Source organism: Carlito syrichta, unplaced genomic scaffold, assembly GCF_000164805.1.
Source record: "Carlito syrichta isolate Samal-C Ts95f unplaced genomic scaffold, Tarsius_syrichta-2.0.1 Scaffold303232, whole genome shotgun sequence".
Taxonomy (NCBI): domain Eukaryota; kingdom Metazoa; phylum Chordata; class Mammalia; order Primates; family Tarsiidae; genus Carlito; species Carlito syrichta.
In genome coordinates, this window is record NW_007247328.1 from 263,111 (window position 1) to 283,318 (window position 20,208).

General features: G+C 40.9%; 1 protein-coding gene across 1 annotated transcript in view; it reads left to right on the forward strand.

Annotated features, from left to right (window-relative positions):
- NUP58 (nucleoporin 58) overlaps positions 1–20,208 on the forward strand; it is a 43,279-nt gene that overhangs the window by 5,530 nt on the left and 17,541 nt on the right. The window contains exons 2-10 of the mRNA XM_021712398.1: positions 1,853–1,995; positions 3,023–3,058; positions 5,602–5,751; positions 6,679–6,816; positions 8,865–8,975; positions 13,507–13,531; positions 15,309–15,374; positions 15,649–15,823; positions 18,908–18,987. Coding sequence (XP_021568073.1) covers positions 1,853–1,995; positions 3,023–3,058; positions 5,602–5,751; positions 6,679–6,816; positions 8,865–8,975; positions 13,507–13,531; positions 15,309–15,374; positions 15,649–15,823; positions 18,908–18,987 — 924 coding nt within the window. The remainder of the gene's footprint in view (positions 1–1,852; positions 1,996–3,022; positions 3,059–5,601; positions 5,752–6,678; positions 6,817–8,864; positions 8,976–13,506; positions 13,532–15,308; positions 15,375–15,648; positions 15,824–18,907; positions 18,988–20,208) is intronic.

Sequence of the window (20,208 nt, forward strand, 5' to 3'; positions counted from 1 at the left end):
TGAGTTGGAGTCTCACTCTGTCACCCAGGCTGGAGTGCAATGGCCGCTCCCGGCCACCACAGCCTCGACCTGCTGGGCTCCGGTGATCCTTCTGCCACAGCCTTCCAAGTGGCCGGAACAACAGGTGCACGCTACCACGCCCGGCTAATTTTTGATTTATTGTAGAGAGGAGGTCTCGCCAAGTTGCCCAGGTGGGCCACGCACTTAAAGTGCCTTTTAAATTCAGTCACTGAACGTTTAAACATCCGTGCTTTAGCTGAGAGACCGCGCAGCTGTGCCCTGCCGCCGCTGCCCCGCACACATGGGTCATGCCAGGAGAAAGCGAGGCCGGGTTAGGGTGATCCTCTCACTCCCTGTGATCCGCCCTGTCATCTTGAGTTCCTCTTCGTTAATGAGCGCCTCCACCTCTTGCCCCATCAGGTCTTCCTCTCAGACTTAGGCAGTGCCTGTCTGCCCTCGGTTCAGCCTTAGGTAGAACCTGCCTGATAAAAAATATGTGAGCATGTACATTTCTAGGCTTGAGGTAGAGTGTTCCCTTCCCCCATGCCCCGGCGGATGGCAGAGCCTGAGAGATTGTCCCTCAACTGATTATGACACGGGGGCGCCTTCTGGAACTGGAAGTGCTCTTCTGGCTTGGGTTATTCGTGTTACTCATTTCTGGAGCAAACAACATGTTCCTTGACTAGGGACTTTTGGTTGTCTTTCCACCCCTTGTTCTTCCTGGCATTATGGTGAGCACATTGTGCACCTGGTTGAATGTGCAGGTAATCCTGATGGTCACAGTAGTAACAACACTCACTGGGTTCATTCGCCCTATGTTCATCTCTTAGCCTTTCTAAAAAAATCCTGCTAAGTGGGCACTGATATTCCCGGTTTGTAAATTAGGAAATAGAGGCACAAAAAGCTTGAGTCATTCCCAGGAATGCCAGGGCCTGGGGAGCTGGTGGTGGCATCCGGCCACACGCTGCTGCCTTCCCCTTGAGCTGAACAGCCAGGGCTGCGAGGCCTCTGAAGCATTGGTCATCGCGCATGTGATTGCCAACAGGGAAGTCACAGATCCATAGATGGGATAGTTAGGACTTGCAGTATACTGTACATGTTACTAAAATCTCTCTTAACTCTCCTGTATGATTTTTGAAATGTCAAATTGTCAACATTTTTACTTATTTTTGTAATTTGTCTTCCCACCTGTAGATAGCAAATTTGAAACTCTGAGGCTTGGTAAGAGCAGTTGAGAAGTTGTGAACTTTGTTTACATCACTTGTTTTTTACCAGATGTTTTGTAAGCTTTCAACAATTCTCTGAAGAGTTTCTGCCAATGAACATTACCTTGAGACTTTGTGGATGTTCTTGCCTTCCCTGTCCCTCAGCTTCCCTTGTTCTCCTGTTTTCTTTTGGGTAGAAGATATCTAACCAGATGCTCCACCCCCCACCCTTGAATAGGATCATACAGCAATCAAGAGGAGATGAGGACCACCTAGAATAACTTTAACTATTCTAGGCTTCAAACAAAAACTGGTGAAAGCCAAGTGTGTGTGACCCTAGCTTATGACTTCCTCAAGATCTGAATATGTAACTGCCATCGATTATGCTTCTTAAAGCCTGGTTTTGCATTTTTGAAGACTTATTTTACTTGTGGGTTTATTTTTTTTAAGGTAAATAGAAAAATATTTGATCTTGGTTAAAGGTAGACTTATTGTTAGCTCCTTTGGGTCTTATAGCAGATTATTAGATATGTTACATCGAGAAAACAAGAAAATTACCCTGAAGAGTTAACTTTTATTTTCCTTAAGTAAATACTTGGTTCTAGTAGAGTTTATTTTGTGTTGTTTTTTGTTTTTCAATGAACAAGCACCCCCTCTGTGGGGCTCAATTTCGGAACTCTTGGGGGTACCGCGGCGCCAGCAACCACGTCTGCTTCTTCTGGTGGTTTTGGAACTGGGCTCTTTGGAGCTAAACCCGCCACTGGGTTCACTCTAGGAGGGACAAACACAGGTGAGGAGGAGTGACATGCTTTTGGGGGCGTGACTCGGCTGTTTCTTCATTTCCAGGTTGTGTTCTATATTTCCCTTTATGAGGCTCGTCGTCGGTAGACCTTAAAAAATGGTGAATACTAAGATGAGAGGAATACTGCAGGGACTTGAAGTTAAGGACCAGTGGCAGGCCCCATTGGCAACTGTGACTGACCCTTGTGTAAGGGAGGAAAATCTCTTTCTCTCTCCCTCTCCCCTCAGGAACTTGAAGAGCTCTCTAAGTATAGTGAGTCAAGTAATTGTAATTTTATGTTAGATTAATGCAGTTTTGCTTTAGTGAGTATTGTTGTGTAAGTCCGTTTTACCAGTTTGGAACATTAATTAATTTAATATATATGAGACAGCATCCTACTTGGCTATAACATAATTTTCATTCCTAAGAGATGTTATACATTTTTGTGTTATTAAATCAATATATCAGTGGGAAAAGGGCAGAAGGTAAAGAACTTGAAGGTTTCTGGTGGACATTTTGATAAAAAATTTGTTTTTGATACTTACAACTGAAACAGTATTTCACTGGTGCTGACCATTGAGAGGGTTTGCTGCCCTCTTGACCGTTCTCTGCCCACAGAACCTCTTGGTCTTTTTACCTCTTTCTGCATTGACCTTGAGCTTTGAGAGCTGCACACTCACCGCCTTAGCTAGAAGAGAAAGGTGCCACAGGGTGAACCTAGCGGGCCAGCCGGGAGCTGTGGGAGATAGCTCTGTGTACCAGCACTTGTCTTAATTTTGTTATAAGCAATCATTGTTTGCATTTCATACATCTCATTCCCTAATTAATCAAATCATATCCAGCTTATAACGTGGAAACCAGTGCTGAAGGCCAAATGCCTCAGGAGGGGGGATGGTGGCAGCTGCCATGGAGGGCATTGATCTCAGGAGAGGTGTTGTCACTGTGTGGGGGTGGTTCCAGTCTCCCCTGCACTAGAGGAACCAGACAAATGCCATCTTCATTGATGATCAAATTTTGTTTCTCTTTTTATCCCCAGGTATAGCAACAACTATCACTTCAGGATTAACTCTGGGTAAGAGTTCGTAAGGAAAGATCCCAGATCCCTGGATTCCTAATCATTTAAGTGAACCGAATGATCTTTCTAGTCTTCTCTTTTCCGTTAGCTCACAGAGCTGGGGTGTAGAAGAAAATAGAAGAAGTGAGTGTATGTCATAGATACTGACTCATCAGAGATCCTTCCAGCAGTTGAGCACTGACAGAAATTTCAGATAGTGCTTTCTTAATTCAGACAAATATTTTAAATACAGAAGTGGTTTTTAATGTGGACATTTATTTCCCATTACTTTTTGAGTCATTTGACTCTGTTTAGTGGCAACGGCATTAAATGCTAAGCCAGAAATTTTGGAATTAAGCCCTGGTTATTCCTCTACAATAATTGAGGCATTAGACAGTCATGATGTCTAAATTGTGTTAGTTCTCTACAGAATGAGAGTACTGGCCCACAGCACAGTAGTAGTGTCTCCAGCAGTGTGTTCCAGGGTTTGTGCGTAGCTTGGGTTCAGCCTGGTTGACTCTGGACAGTGGGAAAGGATGTGAGTGAAAGGACATGAAGGGATGCAAGAGCACAAGAGCCCTGAGCTAGTCCAAGTGGGGACTGGTGACTTGACTTTACTTGGACACTGCTTGCCTGTTACCGCTGAAACATAGCGTACTTGCTTACCACCAGTGTTGTGGGCAGGCTTGGCTCTAAGGTAGGCAATTGCGTCTTATTCTCTGAGGTGGTGGCTCCCGTGTGTGACCTCACGCACAGCACTGCCCTCTGGCAGGAACTTCCCACTGTGGTCAGGGCAGTCTAGAAGCGCTGTCTCTGGCTTCTTTCTCGATGATTCCAGGAGAAACTGAAATGCAGGTGCTCATGCATTTCTTCCTTCAGTATTGTCTGAGTAGTCACTACTGGTCGTGTGGTCTGGTGCATCTATCATACCTGCACATTTAGCACTGGCCTGCTATGCTGGAGGTGAAGATGGTACCAATGATGGCAACAGGAGCTGCTAGGACTGTCAAGACTGTTTTGCGGAGAAGGGGACTGGCAGGTGTATTAGCATGTTCTTGTGTAATTGGATAAATGCTCTAACACACGTAAGAAAGGCACCGTGGAAGGTGGAGGAAGAAGATAGCAGGGCTTATCTTAGGGGTGGGAAACATTTCAGACAGAGGAGTAGAAAGTGCAGAGGCTTCTCCATGAGAGGGTCCACAGAAGTTAGAACAACAGCATCCAGGAAGAAATTCCTGGAGCCCAGAATTCAGAAGTGGGGATGGCAGGGAGAGCTGACATGTGAGGAGCAGGTGGGGACCAGATGGGAGACGGTGGTAGTGTGCCACGCCTTTAGACTCCGATTTGGAGGCAGTCTAGAGCTAGTGGGAACCTTAAGCTGGGCAGAATCACCAGGATATTTGCTGCTGTTTTTAAGGTGACAAAGACAATTCTAAGAATAGATTAAAGGTTGAAAGAGACTAATGGCAGAAAAGTAAATGCTGTTGTAATAGTTCTTGAGAGAGACAGGGTCTAAACTAAGATTTTTAAGTATGTCTGTGGCCCAGGGATATATCTGAAGTAGAATTTTGCCAAGATTTTGTGACTAACAGAATATAAGGGAGGGAAAGGACGTCAGAGCAGTTGGTTTCTGGCTTGAGCTGTTGAACTGACCAAGGGGAGGCTTAGAAGATTGTTTTGTGGTAGATACGAAAACTGATGGGACATCAGGTTAGGGCTGCAGACGGGGACTTGGGAGGGTGGGGAGGGAGACTCGTGCCTATACTTGAAGGTGTGAGGTTGTTGTGGAAGGAAGCAGGAGTGGACCCTGGGGAGTATCACAGGACAGGAGTGAGGATGACCATCTACGGGAGAGGACTGAGAGGAGCAGGGAGAGAGCTGGGCTGACAGACAGGAGTCAGAAGGAGGAGGGGGAGACGGCGGGTGTTAACTCTGTTTTGGAGAAGAGGACAGTTTTTTTGGTGACAGTTAAGGAAAAGAAAGAGGATAGACACTATTTGGGCATAAATTTAGGGGTAGACTTGAAATTGATTTATTTTGTTTTGAGTTGAGGTCTCACTCTGTCACCCAGGCTGGAGCGCAGTGGCATGATCACGACAGTCACGGCATCCTCAACCTCCTGGGCTCAGGTGATCCTTCCACCTCAGCCTTCCAAATATCTGGTGCTGCAGGCGCGTGCCACCACACCCAGCTAATTTTTTTGTAGAAACGAGGTTTCACCATGTTGCCCAGACTGGTCTCCCAACTCCTGGGCTGAAGCATTCTGCTTGCTTCGGCTTCCCAAAGTGCCGGGATGACAGGCGTGGGCCACCATACCTGGCCATTGTGATGTTACATCAATTGGGGTTTCTTGTGCTCTCCTTAACCCAAAGAGCCGTCTTTTCTGTATCACCGTGATTGAGACCCAGCTTTTGTATTTTTTCTTCTCACAAGTACACCCTTCTTCTGTCGACAAAAAGTAGCCACAGACCAAGGATCTTTTAGAGATCCTTAGTGAAACCAGTATAGTATGTACACACTTGGGGTAACGTGGGCTTTTATTTATTCATTCTTAAAAACAGGGACGCCCGCCACTACGTCTGCATCCACGACAGGCTTCAGCTTAGGGTTCAGCAAGCCCGCAGCATCCGCCACGCCGTTCGCGCTGCCCATCGCTTCCACCTCTGCCAGCGGGCTCGGCCTTTCCTCTGCTCTGACCTCGACTCCAGCAGGTGAGACTGAAGGAACAGAGGTGTAGTTAGGGTTTACATTCAAGTTGTGTTTGGGTAAAGAGCTAGATGGTCACCTTGATTCAATGTAACTTCAGGTTGGGAAGCTTTAATTTTAATCACTCCGCTGTTGTGACCTACAGAAGTTCTGATCTGTAAAGGAGGAAAGTTGCTTTTGGGCATTAAAGCAGCAGAGGCCTCCAGGGAGTAGGCTCTATAGGGCACAACAGGGGGCGCTGGAGAGGTCTATGGGAAGGCCCCAGGATGTCATCTGTGCTCAAGGGACCGTCTGTGACGGGGGAGGTGAAGACCAAATAAGCCTGACCTGGCTTAAGAGTCATTTCATTTTGAAGGTGGAGCTAGTGGCTTGGGTTGAAAACTCTTGCTGGAATTAGTTAACTGGTGCCATTCTAATATTCACCAGAACCCTTATTTCTTTCACTGGTGTTTGCTTTGAAGCTACTGTTTCTATTTATTTATTTACTTATTTCTGAGTCAGAGTCTCCCTCTATCACCCAGACTGGAGTACAGTGGCATGCTCAGGGCTACCACAGCCTTGATCTCCCTACGCTCAGGCAATCCTTCCACTTTAGCATCCCAGGTAGCCGGTACCACAGGCGTACACCACGTCCAGCTAATTTTTTTATTTATCGTAGAGTCAAAGTCTCACTATGTTGTCCAAGCTGGTCTAAACCCCTGGGCTCAGGCAGTTCTCTCGCCTTCGCCTCCCAAAGTGCTGGAATTACAGACGTGAGCCACCGCACCTGACTTTTCTTTATTTTTAAGTATATAACTTTTTCTTTGGTGAGAGATTTTTCCAAAGAGCCAACTTTATCATGGAAATCAGTTTTTCTTTTAAATTATATTTTTCTATGGTGTTCTTAAATAATGTGACCTTTTGAAGGCTTACTGTCTTATTTTTTTTTATAGCATCCACAGGATTTACTCTAAATAACTTGGGTGGAACAACAGCTGCGACCACAACTGCGTCCACAGGGCTTTCTCTAGGGGGAGCCTTGGCTGGCTTGGGAGGCTCGCTCTTCCAGAGTACAAACACTGCACCATCAGGTAATGGAAAGTTGTTGATCTTCCACAGTAGGACACGTTGACCCTGAAGGCCACTTGTGTTTACTTTGGTCTTTTGAGCAGATCACTTTTTCTCTTTAATGTGCATGTTTTCCTTTAAGAAAACCGAATTGTAAAATAATGTTTTTTGTACATAATTGGACATCTTAGCCATATTTTAGAAATACATCTTCCTTTTTCTCAATATGGACTGATTAGATAAGGAAGCAAGAACTTGTTTAAGGAGTCAATAAACTGTTCCAGAGAAACTTGTTTTTTAATAAGTGGCAGTTAAATAATCTTGGATCATTGACATCCTAACTTCACTGCAAGGCAGCTTGCCCTGGTAAGCCCAGTTCTAGGAGTGGCTTCTAGGAATGATGTCAGGACAGGTGTGAACATGCTCTGAAGGTGAGGTTTAAAACACAAATAGGAAATAATTTCATTATAATCATTAGGTGAAATACTAAAGTGTCGATTCACTTGGCAGAGGATACTGAATTGATACTTTATATCGTAGGTTAACTTCTCATTTTATGCTTATTTTGAAATTTGCCTTATATTAAAGATTCTACAGAAGTTTGGGATATTGATTATAGCTGATGCCAATATACGGAATTTATATTTGTGAGGGCTTTGTGAGAGTGAAATAAAGCTCTCCTGTTATTTGAAGAAATTGTGTAATTATGTCACAAAGCAATGTAGTGTCAAGAACTTCTGTTTAACAATTCAGAGATGAGAAAATGTTGATATATGTCAAAACCACAGAATTTCCAATAATGCTTAGGGTGTATTTATGATGGCTATTTACTTCTAGAAGTTTTGCTTAGCCCCTAATATGTATCTGATACTTGGGTTGTATGGGAGAGATGAAGGAATAAGGCTTGATTGTTCTGTTTAAAGAGCTGTAGTTATTTCTGCTGTCTGTTCATATACTAAAGTTAATGGAGAAAATGCAGGTCAGTGGAAGGGGAAGAGGAGGATGGTCAGGATGATCTGTTGCTCTTTGTTGTGTTCAAATACTTATTTGTCATTATCATCTAACTTTTAGATTCAAAATGCCTTCTAATAACCAGATCACCAGATGACTATCACATGCATTTCTTTATAGGACAAATACTTAAACATTTCTCATGAAAAGTTCTATAAAAACAAAATAAAAAAGTAGAAAGAGATAGAGCCTTATTTTATGTCTTTTTACTGAGTTTTTAGGTGTGTTCTGATTCTTCTTAGACTCTTGATGTCCTACTCAATACTTATATTATGGTTATGTTAACCTAAATGAACCGTTGATTTTTAAATTATAACAACCATATTTTGCTGTGTTTTTGTCTACATTGCAAGAATTTAAACCCAGTTTTCAGTTATCTCATGCTATTAACTGTGGTTTCCTGTTTTAAAATAGCATTTTGTCTAAAAAGAATAAAACTTGTGTCAACTTAGGAATGCATGGTCTTATGTAAATGTAGATTTATCAACACAAGATAATTGAAATTTGCTGTTTGGCTCACAATTATACATTATGATTTATGACTATAGTCCTTTTGATTCCTTTTGTCAGTGAGGAGAGATTTAAATAAATGAACTCTTTTAAAAGTTTTATGAAAAGTACTTGGAAGTATTACTTTAACCTCAATATATATTATACCCAAATCTTACAATTTCATATGAGATTACTTAAAAAATATGCAGTCTCAAAGTGTGATTAGAGTTCAAGAGGTATTTACCTAGAAGCATACGAACTGAAACTGCTTTTATGGAGAGGGTTTAAAAATAACGTAAAGCTTGAATATCTACATAGATTGAATGACAGATATATTCTGGTCCTTGTAATAATGAAAAATCACATCATCTGAACTGCGTGTGCCATTGAATCCAAGCACGGTTATTAGTCTTTGTCCAGCGTGTGCTATAGACTTGTTTCTTGTTACTTGCCTGAATCAAATATGAAGAAAATTCAACTTTAAAAGCATCTGCCTGCTTTTATCAGTAAGGGAAAATTGTTACAGTCTTTTGGTAAAATGTGTAAATAACATTTGATTTATTTGAAGGACTTGGACAGAATGCTTTGGGCTTGACTTTGGGAACCACAGCAGCTACTTCAACTGCGGGCAACGAAGGCCTTGGTGGTATAGATTTTAGTAGCTCATCAGATAAAAAGAGTGAGTAATGCTATTGTCATTTTATGTTCTAACAGGGGACTCTAGGTTACTCAAAATGCCTGTGTCTAGAAGAATATTAGTTATATATTCAGTAGTATGATTTTTACCTTTAAGTTTGGTTGCATTATTGTTCTGTGTGTTGTACATGTAAGGTTTTATTTTTGTAAAGTCCTTAGATTTGTGTGTGGATGTGTCTTATGTGGCTATCTTAATGTACATATTAGTATGTTTTTCGATTGGAATTATACATATACTGCAGCATTGTTTTATAGTCTGTTCTTAGGTAACGTATCAGAAGCAATTGTCAGTGCCAGTGATTGTTTTAAAATATTTTAATGTTTAATATCAGTATTATGGCTATATCATAGTATAGTCAACTGTCATCCTTTTGTTGGTGTCTGTTTACAGTTTTTTACTCTGGGAAGTGTCATTGCATTGGGCATCTTTGTATAAAGAGACAACATAATATAGAAAAGAGTATTGGCTGGGTGCAGTTGGCTCACACCTGAAGCAGATCTTCAGGGGTTCAAGACCAGCCTGGGCAACATAGTGAGACTCATCTCTACAGAAAATTAAAAAATTAGCCAGGTGTGGTGATGTACGCCTGTCATCCCAGCTACTCGGAAGGCTGAGGCAGGAAGGTTGCTTGAGCCCAGGAGTTTGAGGCTATAGGGAGCTGTGATCACGGCCCTGCATTCCAGCCTGGATAACAGAGCAAGACCCTGTCACTTTAAAAAAAAAAAAGAGTGTCTCCTGTAGAGCTGAATTTCCTGGACTCAAGTCCTGGCCCACTACTTATAAACTCTGACCTTATTGAAGTGATTTGTGCTCTGTGCTTTATTTTCTTTACTGTAAGGTGGCTTAAGGATTACCATTTGTAAACCTCAGCAGAGCCAGACACATAGGTGTCTGCTTTTATTTTATTATAAGTTTTTGTCCCTGTTTTTGATGATTTCTTTAGGGAAAATACCTAGATTGGATGATTGGTTTAAAGGGAGGGACATTTTGGAGACTCTTAACTTGTGTATTGTGAAATGGCTTTCCAAACAGGTTTTTAAAATTTCCTTCTTGCTATGCTCTTTCCACACTGAATATTGGTTTTAAAAATTTGCTAGGGGAAGGGGGATGCGAAAAAAAAATTTGCGAATCCAAATTCATTTTGAAAAGTTTTTTATTGTTCTGTGTGTGCATTTTGTGTTGCAACACATCTTCTGCTTCTATGAAAGCATGTTTTACTAGAGTGTACACTGTGTGTTGACATCTGTTCATGCATATTGCATCGAGGTTTTCTGAAGAGTGAGTTAAATGGATGAAGGTGTGAAATAGTCATTGTCTACATATCTGTGTAAGAGTTTTGTTAAAACTGGACACAGATTTTAGAATTATAAGGAGATACTGTTCCAGGGTGAGTTACTATTTTAAAAGTTGGTAAAACTCTTTTAAACTTACGCAGGATTTGGGTTTACTTCTCTTTGAATGAAAATTGACTAATTCTTAGATAGAGTTCTTTTTTTTTTTTTTAGGTGAGTTATACCATAATTTGTTTTATTAATCCCCTTTCCGTATCATTGGACATTAGGTTCTTTCTAATATACCGCTTTTATGAACATGGTTATTAAAAACATCCTGATTGATAAATTTTTGCATAACTTGAAAATGATTTTAAGATTTTTTTTTGTAGAAGTAAAATTGGGCCGGGCTTGGTGGCTCAGCCTGTAATTCCAGCACTTTGGGAGGCCGAGGTGAGTGAATTGCCTGAGCCCACAGGTTCGAGACCTGCCTGGGCAACTTGACGAGACCTCATCTCTACAACAAACCAAAAATTAGTCGGGCTTGGTAGTGCGCGCCTGTAGTTCCAGCTACTTGGAAGGCTGAGGCGGAAGGATCGCCGGAGCCCAGCAGGTTGAGGCTGCGGTGGCCGGGAGCGGCCATTGCACTCCAGTCTGGGTGATAGAGTGAGACTCCAACTTAAAAAAAAAAAGTAAAATTGGGTAACGTGTGCATATCTTCAATGTTTTTTATATACTGTGTTAAATTTTTCTCTACAAATTTTATATTATTTTTCCCAAGAGCACTGTCTCTCTTTTTTTTTTTTTACTTAATTTTCTTTGTGGCAACTCTGTAATTAGAAAAGTAGCCATAGATGTTTTAGCAGCTTATTTTACTCAGATGGAGCAACCTGGCACCCTCCAGCTACTTGTATTTTGAGCATGAGATGACTTCTCTCTTCATGGTGACTGCTTCTAGCCTCCTTATGAAAGAGCAGACTGAGGTGGGGGAGTGAGGGACGGGTAGGGAGTCAGCACTGCCCCCACCATGCGGCGTCTTCCTGCTGCCCGGGTGCCTGAGCTAGCGTTGAGCAGAGAGAATGCGCGGAATCAACACACAGATTACAGGCACCGCACTCCAGGTCCCTTCTATTGTGTGTGTCAAGGCATTCTTTTTTAAATTCAAAGGATTTCTCTTCTTTCTAGTAGCTGTATCAGTTAGTTAGCTTGGGATCTGCAGAATCAGTGGGGTTTAACCAGACGAAGAATGTGGTAGGAAACAGCATGAAGAGCCTCTGCTGTCACACTGAGGGCAGCTGGGCTCTATTGAAGGATTTGGTGAGATTCGTGTTTTGAGAGTAAGAGTGTTCTGACAGCCGGGTGGGAAACTGTAAAGGCGGCAGCGGTAGATGTGAAGAGCTGTCAGAGTTCTTGAGGTGGGAGCCACTGAGGCCCCTTGCAGTGGGCCATGTGTGCTACGGAGGCAAAGCCAGGGAGACTGGTACAGTCAGGATCCTGTCGCGGAAACATGCCCACGTTTTTTACATGCATGTTTGTGTGTATTTAAATACATTTTAAAATTATTTTTAGATGGAGTCTCAATCTGTCGTTCAGGCTGGCATGCAGTGCATTACAGTCACTGCAACCTTGACCTGCTGGGCTCAGACAGTCCTTCTGCCTCAGCCTTCCGAATAGCTGGAACCACAGGCACACGCCACCATGCCCAGCTAATTTTTTGATTTACTGTAGAGACGAGGTCTTGCCAAGTTGCCCAGACTCAGGCAATTCTCTTGCTTCTGCTTCTCAAAGAGCTGGGATTATAGACATTAGCCACTGCACCTGACAAAATATTTGTAAAGTATAATAAGAATGTAGTATTCAAAGAGATAGTACACTAGTCAATTAAAAAGTTGTTGAATTATTTGGAAAGATATAAAGATAAATTTTTATTTCCATGTCTCATCAAATCTAAAGCATCATTTATGCTATGTTAATTTAAATTGTGCTCATTTCAGAGATATTCAAATATGGGAAAAACTTAATGAGACTAAAATATGGAAAAATAAATTACATTTGGATAAGAGGTAAAAAAGTAAAACCCCATGTTTACCATTTACAGAGGTCAAAAGTAAATGACACATTTGAAGTAAACTTGATTTTTAGATGGTTTATTTTTTTACATTTTAAAAACTCTGAAATCGAGCTGTATCTTACAAATGAGTCTAATCTTAGACACGTGAAATGATATGAATGAGACAAAGAATTAATATGCTTAATGTTGAAATAGCTCTCAGAAGTAAATGAGAAAATTACCTCAAGAAAAATGCACAAATCACATGAGTAGGCGGTTCACAAAAGGAAAAATACATTTGTCTAATGAGCATTTGAAGAAAATGTCTTTGTTCAGTGTACTGTACAAAATATCAATCGAGATTATAATGAAGTGGCATTTTCACCTGTATGGGAAAGTTTTTTAAAAAATATGCCCTTATTGTGAGGCTGTGATGTCTACAGAAGGTATTCATGGCAGATGGGAAAGTAAATTGGGATGGTAATTCTAAGGGGTTGTCAGATTGGAGAAGTCCAGGTGATCTGACATAGTATTCCATACTGATACGGCCTTCAACAATGTCAGGTAAAGCTCGCGGGGATTACATGGGGCCTGGTGTAGTTGCTCATGCTTGTAATTCCGGCACTTGGGAGGCCAAGGTGGGGGGGTTACTTGAGGCCAGGAGTTCAAGACCAACCTGAGCAGCATGTAAGACCCTCATCTCTACGAACAATAAGTAACTCATCAGGCATGCTGGTCCATGCCTGTAGTCCCAACTACTGGGGAGGCTGAGGTGGGGGTTGTCACTTGAGCCCAAGAGTTTGAGGCTTCTGTGAACAGGGTTCATCGTTGCATTCCAGCCTGGGCAACAGTGTAAGACTCTCTCTCTCTTTTTTCTTTTTTTTTTTTAAAAAAGGAGTTAAACTGGTAGGCAAGAATATCAAATTAACCACGCAGTGTACTTTTCATGAAAGATAGTTGAGAAGGGAAGATTCTTGCCTTTGAAAGTAGATGCAGAGTCCTTATGTAAAGTGTCAGAATAATATGCATAGTGTTCCACATTTAGGACAAGTTTCATCACATGCTGTTTGAGAGAAAGCTAAGAAATGCTTGGCAGTTTATGTTAATGTCTTAATTTGTGTTCTTTTAAAACATGTTTAGAATACTTGGTTGAATTACTTATTTTTTACATGAAGCTTCTTGAATTTTCTAGGTGATAAAACAGGAACAAGACCAGAGTAAGTTTACAAGTTTTACTTTAAGATATTTTAATTAGAGAGTTTTGCTTATTAAATTGAAGCCATATGATATAATAATAGAACCATGAGCATATTTAGAATAAAAAATTTTTTTTAAATAGTGTTTGTCAAAAACAAAATAATAAACATGTGTTCTGGAAAAATTATGAAAGATCAAATCTCTCCTAGTTAGTCATTAAGAAAATTTAAAATTCTTTCTAGAAAGGTGTTTGGTGATTTCCAAAATAACACAAATAAATACAAATATATCTTTTTAAAACCTGTTAGAGGCCGGGCTTGGTGGCTCAGCCTGCAATCCTGCACTTTGGAGGCCAAGGTGAGTGGATCACCTGAGCTCGCGGGTTCGAGACCTGCCTGGGCAACTTGGCGAGCCCTCATCTCTACAATAAATCAAAAAATCAGCCGGGCGTGGTAGCGTGTGCCTGTAATTCCAGCTACTTGGAAGGCTGAGGTGGAAGGATCGCCGGAGCCCAGCAGCTCGAGGCTGTGGTGGCCGGGAGCGGCCACTGCCCTCCAGTCTGAGAGATAGAGTGAGACTCCAACTTAAAAAAAACAAAAAAACCTGTTAGATACTGAACAACTCATGGAATCTTACTTTTGATGCGTCTTTGCTTATATGTAAATTACTATGCTAGTATCATTTTATTTGCTGATATCTTCAGTGAAGAGGGAGTGTAGCCTGTATGGACATCATAAATGTGTTTGAAAATGGTCACTATATTTATTACCAATTACCATGGTCATTTTTATCACTAATTATATTGTCTCACTTAATTTGTATTATATTAAATAAAGCATTTGTAAACAGATGATCAAGCTTACTCCTCACAAACATCTTGTGTATGTTTTAGCTTACAGTGAAAATGAAGAAGACTGGGAGACTGAGATCTACCTTGGGTTATGAAATATAATTCATGATTCCATTATAGTTTGCCAGATTTCACTTGTGCCTGTCCTTGTTAAATATTTGTAATTTGCCGGGCTCGGTGGCTCAGCCTGTAATCCCGCGCCTTTGGGAGGCTGAGGTGAGTGAATTGCCTGAGCCCACGGGTTCGAGACCTGCCTGGGCAGCGAGACCTCATCTCTACAAAAATCAAAAAATCAGCTGGGCATGGTGACGCATGCCTGTAATTCCGGCTACTCGGAAGGCTGAGGCGGAAGGATCGCCGGAGTCCAGCAGGCCGAGGCTGCAGTGGCTGGGAGCAGCCACTGCACTCCAGTCTGGGCGACAGAATGAGACTCCAACTCAAAAAAAAAAAAAAAAAAAAATTTGTAATTCCCTTTAGCTCTCCTAGGTCTTACTTTCTTATTTCAGTGCATGTTGAAGAACTAATTGAAATTATAAAAATAAAATTTATTTTGATTATTTTGTTATAAGACATTTTATAGATTTTAATATTTGGGAGCTGAATAAAATATCAGTCTCTGAATCTTTGAGCCCAAGGGAACTTATTTCACCATCTTAACTAATTTTATAGTATTTTCCGTTTTTTCCCTAGACATTTAGTGACATACTTTAAAGTATATTTATCATAGATGCTTAGATAAGAAATCTTCATGTCAAATAAATTGTTAATTATTTTATAGGTTCTATTTATAGGAAATTTACTGTTTTTATAAATAACTTGGAAGTTATTAAGAGAAACTATCAATGCTTCTTTGCTGTGTTTTCTATCTTAATACATACTCTAGTAAAACTCCGCTGTCAACTTTTTAAAGACCTGTGGGTTTAATATAATTGTGACATTTTTCTTAGGGATAGTAAAGCACTGAAGGATGAAAATCTGCCTCCTGTCATCTGCCAGGATGTTGAAAATCTCCAGTAAGTATCAAGTTAATTAGATGAATCGTATTTGAAGAATTCTAGAGTAGTCTTCAGGGGAACAGCTCTTCCTCCTGAGCGTTTTAACTTGGATTAAAACTTTCAACAGAATTAAAATTGTGTGATTGCCGTTCTGTAAAAGAAGTGTATGAACTGTAGATGAATTTTTAGGTTTTGTTTGAACTCTGACCAGCCTCTCTTAAATGTAATTTTTTTTACTGTAGGAAACAAAGGTGTAGTTTTCTTTTTAACTCATTTTTATTTATTTTTTAAGGAAATTTGTGAAGGAGCAAAAGCAGGTCCAGGAAGAAATTAGTAGAATGTCTTCCAAAGCAATGCTTAAAGTTCAAGAAGACATTAAGGCTCTGAAGCAGCTGCTTTCGTTGGCTGCCAGTGGATTACAGAGAAACACTCTCAACATTGACAAGTTGAAAGTCGAGACTGCCCAGGTATACCCAGCCATTTTCCTGGAGGGTTTGTTCCACATTGGATATAGGGCACAAAAAAAAATTATTAATTTTGATACAGACATACTGCAAGAAAGCCAGATAGCTCATATACTTTTAAGTTGCTGTAATAATAATAGTTGCTCGTTTTTACTAAGTGTTCATTGTGTACAAGACAGTATCCTAAGCAGTTTATATCTATTAAACCAGTTTAGTTTTCCTGAAAGCCCTACAAGGTATATATTGTTATAAGAAAACAGGCAGAGAACGTTGCTAATAAATTGGAGAGCCTGGATTCAGACTCTGGTAATCCACCTCCCCGGTTTGTGTTCTTAACTAACTGTGTTTCATAAGAGCAGAAGTGGCAGACTTTACTGTCCTCAGATTTCTGGGTCCAAATTTTTGGTTGCATTTTTTGGTTAAATATGAAGAGCACAGGTTGAGCATCCCTAATCCAAAAATTCAAATCTGAAATGCTCCAGAATCCAAAACTTGTTGAGCACTGACATGATGCTACAAATGGAGAACTCTACACCTGACCTCATGTCATGGGTTGCAGTCAGAATGTATCTATGTTTCGTATTTTAAAAAATTATTTAAAATATTTTATAAAATTTCCCTTGGCTATGTGATTAAGATGTATATGAAGTACAAAAGAATTTTTTCTGTAGACTCGGTTTGCATCCCCAAGATATCTCATCAGATATATATATATATGCAAATATTCTAAAGTCTGAAAAAATCTGAAATCCAAAATTCTTCTGATCCCAAGCATTTTGGGTAATGAATCTTCAAACTGTGTTGCCGCACTGTGTTTCTTCCCCACTATTCTTTGTAGTCATCACATGCGTATTTTTAAGTTATATAGAAAATCTCATTAGCAAACTAATGGAAGAGAAAGAAATGAACACATGGGACCCCTTGCAGCTCCACATAATTTTATTCGCAAATATTCCTGATGTAGCTGCTATGTAGCAGGTTTGTTTTGAGTCTCTTAGAAAAGACAGCTCCTCAAGTTGAGGAGGTAAACGGAGTAATGAAAGATTGAGGGCCCTGAGGGAGATGGAGGAGGAGGGGGCAGGGGTTAAAGCTCATCTGACCCGACCTGCAAACTTTTAGAGACTGTATAAAAGAAATATGGTCCAAGCTGACTCTTGCTTCTGATTTACTGGAACTGGTACTCACCCAAGGTTCTAGTGAATTACCAGTTGAAAAAGTATTCTGAATCCCTTGAAGTAGTTCATCAGTCTTATCGAACCCCAAAGCATTTTCTTCAAAGAAATCCTTTCTGAGAATTAAAATCAGTTCTGGGATTAGGAGGGAAGACCAGAATCTAATGAAAGCTAGAGCTAGGTATTTTATATACCTTGTTTTTTGGCAAATAATTAGGTAATTTAAATTATAAGTAAGGTGGTTAGTCCTTTGAGGGTGTGGTGTGTGCCAGATGGTTTATTCCAGTGATTCAATGAACTTTTTGTTTGTTTTGAGTTGGAGTCTCACTCTGTCATCCCAGCTGGAGTGCAGTGGCACACTCAGGGCCACCACATCCTCAGCCTGCTGGATCAGGTGATCCTTCCGCCTCAGCCTTCCAAATAGCTGGAATTACAGGAATGCGCCACCAAGTCTGGCTAATTTTTTGAAATTTTTTTCCCTTTTTTGGGGGGAGGAAGCCAGATTTATTGAGAAGGCAGAGAAACTCCCACAGTGGGAGGGAACCCAAAGGGGTTGCCCTAAGTTTTTGATTTACTGTAAAGATGAGGTCTTGTCGAGTTGCCCAGGCTGGTATCTAACCTTTGGGCTCAGGCGATCCTCTCACCTTGGCCTCCCAAAGTGCTGGGATTATAGGCATGACCCTACCGTGCCCGGCCTTCAGTGAACATTTTTAAAAGTTCTTTTTTGTATATAGTGCCAAGCATTTCCTCAGTAATTAGGAATCAAAACGTATACTACTGAGAGAGAGTTAACTGTGTCAGCTTCTGTGATCCAGGTACAGGATATAGCAGGACTTGAAGGGCTGAAATGGGCAACTCTTATCATCTGTCCAGTGTAGGAGACCTTTACATGGAGTCTTGAGACAGGTGGAGGTGTTCCCTGGGCTGACAGAAGGAAAGAACAAGGCATGGAGGCATGAACTAGGTGTGTCTGAGGCTCTGCACGCAGTTTGCAGGGGTCTGGGCCCGGCAGGAGTCTGTACTGAGAGAGGAAGGTGGGGGTCAGGTTCTGGAATGCTCAGACCCCTGCAGCGTATTTGTACTAGAGTGGATGGGATGGAAGCCTGAGTTGTAGAGTGTAAAAGAAGTGGAAGGAAGTTACAGGCTTAACAGCTTGACAACAGGGAAAGAGGCTGCTACCTGGAATATAAAGTTAAAGTACTCCTTTTGAAATAAGAAAAATAGAGGTTGAAAAGCAGTGCAGTGGCAAGACTTTGGAATGTACGGGAGTAAGACAATGCTGGTCCCGAAAAAACATTGACTAGAAGTTAGAAAAGGCATTGAGGAACAGGAGAAGGCAGTGTAAGACCGGTCAAGTGTGTGAGCTCTAATAGAATTAGTTCTAGTCTTCCAGCAAACGTGGCTTGGGCCAGGTACTTAATGTCTCTGGAACTCTGTTTCTTCGTATGTAAAAAGAGAAACGTTACCTACGTTATAGGGTGATCACCGAGATGTCACCAAAATAGAAAGTAAAACACCTTTAGCACAGTGCTTGGTGTATGGTGAGCACCCAGATGTTCGTGCTGCAACATCAGCCTCACGTTATTATTTCTCGCCTTTTAAGGAAAATGTCTTCTGCATTTGTAGATTAAAGATTTTGAATAGTAGCAGAATCTTTTCCCTTAATGTTAGAGAAATTCATAGTTTTAAAAACAGCAGTAGCTCGGTATAATTTTACTATAAAGTTTGTTAAAAATGTGATTTTTTTCTTTTCTTGAAAGAGGTTTTAGCATCTTGTAAAACTGCTTTGTATATAGTATAATCTTATAGCATGAGCCTCCAACAGTGTTGTTGCTTGAAGTTTCACTTCAGAGATAGTTGATATTTTTTAACCTAACTTTTAACTGGCTTTTTTTTTAAACTTTCGGTATATTAGGAGTTAAAGAATGCTGAGATAGCTTTGAGAACCCAGAAGACACCACCTGGGCTTCACCATGAAAACACAGCTCCTGCTGAGTAAGTGACCGGATTTTTAAAAACAAATAATTTTCACTCTAAGAAAACAGATCAGTAATAATAATATACAAACTGGGAAACTTTTGTTTACTGTGTGGAAAGGCTGGGTTAATAAGCCCTTTGCATGGCTGTTTACATTTATTTCTCATAAGCCTAAGAAGGTTTCCCCCCCATTTTTAGCCTATTTCTCTGAAGGGTAAGTGAAGGCTGTGCTCTGAGCTCCTTACCACTGTCGCGTAGCTACGTTTCATGCAGATATTACCTACGGGGTCATCCCATTTTTATTAAATTTCACAGGTAGTAGAGACTTAATTTTTACTTATTAGGATGCTTAATTTAAAAATAATTCTGTGATAGGCGCATGCTTCAATGGGGCAGACTAAATATGGTTTAACACTTTTGCTTATTTGCTTAGCTTTTACTCGTTTACATAGGTAATACATCTTCTGGAATAATAACTAGAAAATATAGATGAGTAACAGAAAACACCCCCCGCCTTCTCACCACTCAGCTTTTATGTCCTTCTAACTTCCATGTGTGTGATATGTGGCTTGTCTCTGTCTACATTGATAGATAATAAAAGCAAATATTTACCAGCGCTTAGCACCCTGCATCCTTTACCTTATATTTGTCACCAAACTGCAATAGCTGTTGTCATTCCAGTTTTAGTGACAAGGAGACTGAGAAATGCAGAGGTGGGTTGGGAGTGAGGGCGGGCTGTTTGGTGGCTAGTCCTTTTTCTTTTAACTTTTTATTATTTTTAACTTATGACTTACAGAAAAGTTTAAAGACTAGAATCAAAAATTGGCTGGGCATAGTGGCTCACGCCTGTGACAACCCAGCACGTTGGGAGGCTGAGGCAGGAGGATCTCTTGGGGCCAGGTTTTGAGCCAGCCTGGGCGACATAGTAAAACGCTGTTTCTACAAAAAGTCTTAAAATTAGCTGGGCTTAGTGGTACACTCCTGTAGTTCCAGCTACTCAGGAAGCTGAGCGGGAAGGTCACTTGTGCCTGTGAGGTCAAGGCTGTAGTGAGCCATGATTGCACCGCTGCGCTCCAGCCTGGGTGAGAGCCACACCCTGCCTCTTAAAAGAAAGAAAACTTTCCATATACCTTTTATTCTGATTTCCTGCGCATAAGCATTTTTGCTATATGTGTTTTTGTTCCTTGCTCTCTATATGTACATTTCTCCCCCCACACCCTCAGAAAGTTTATATGTGGA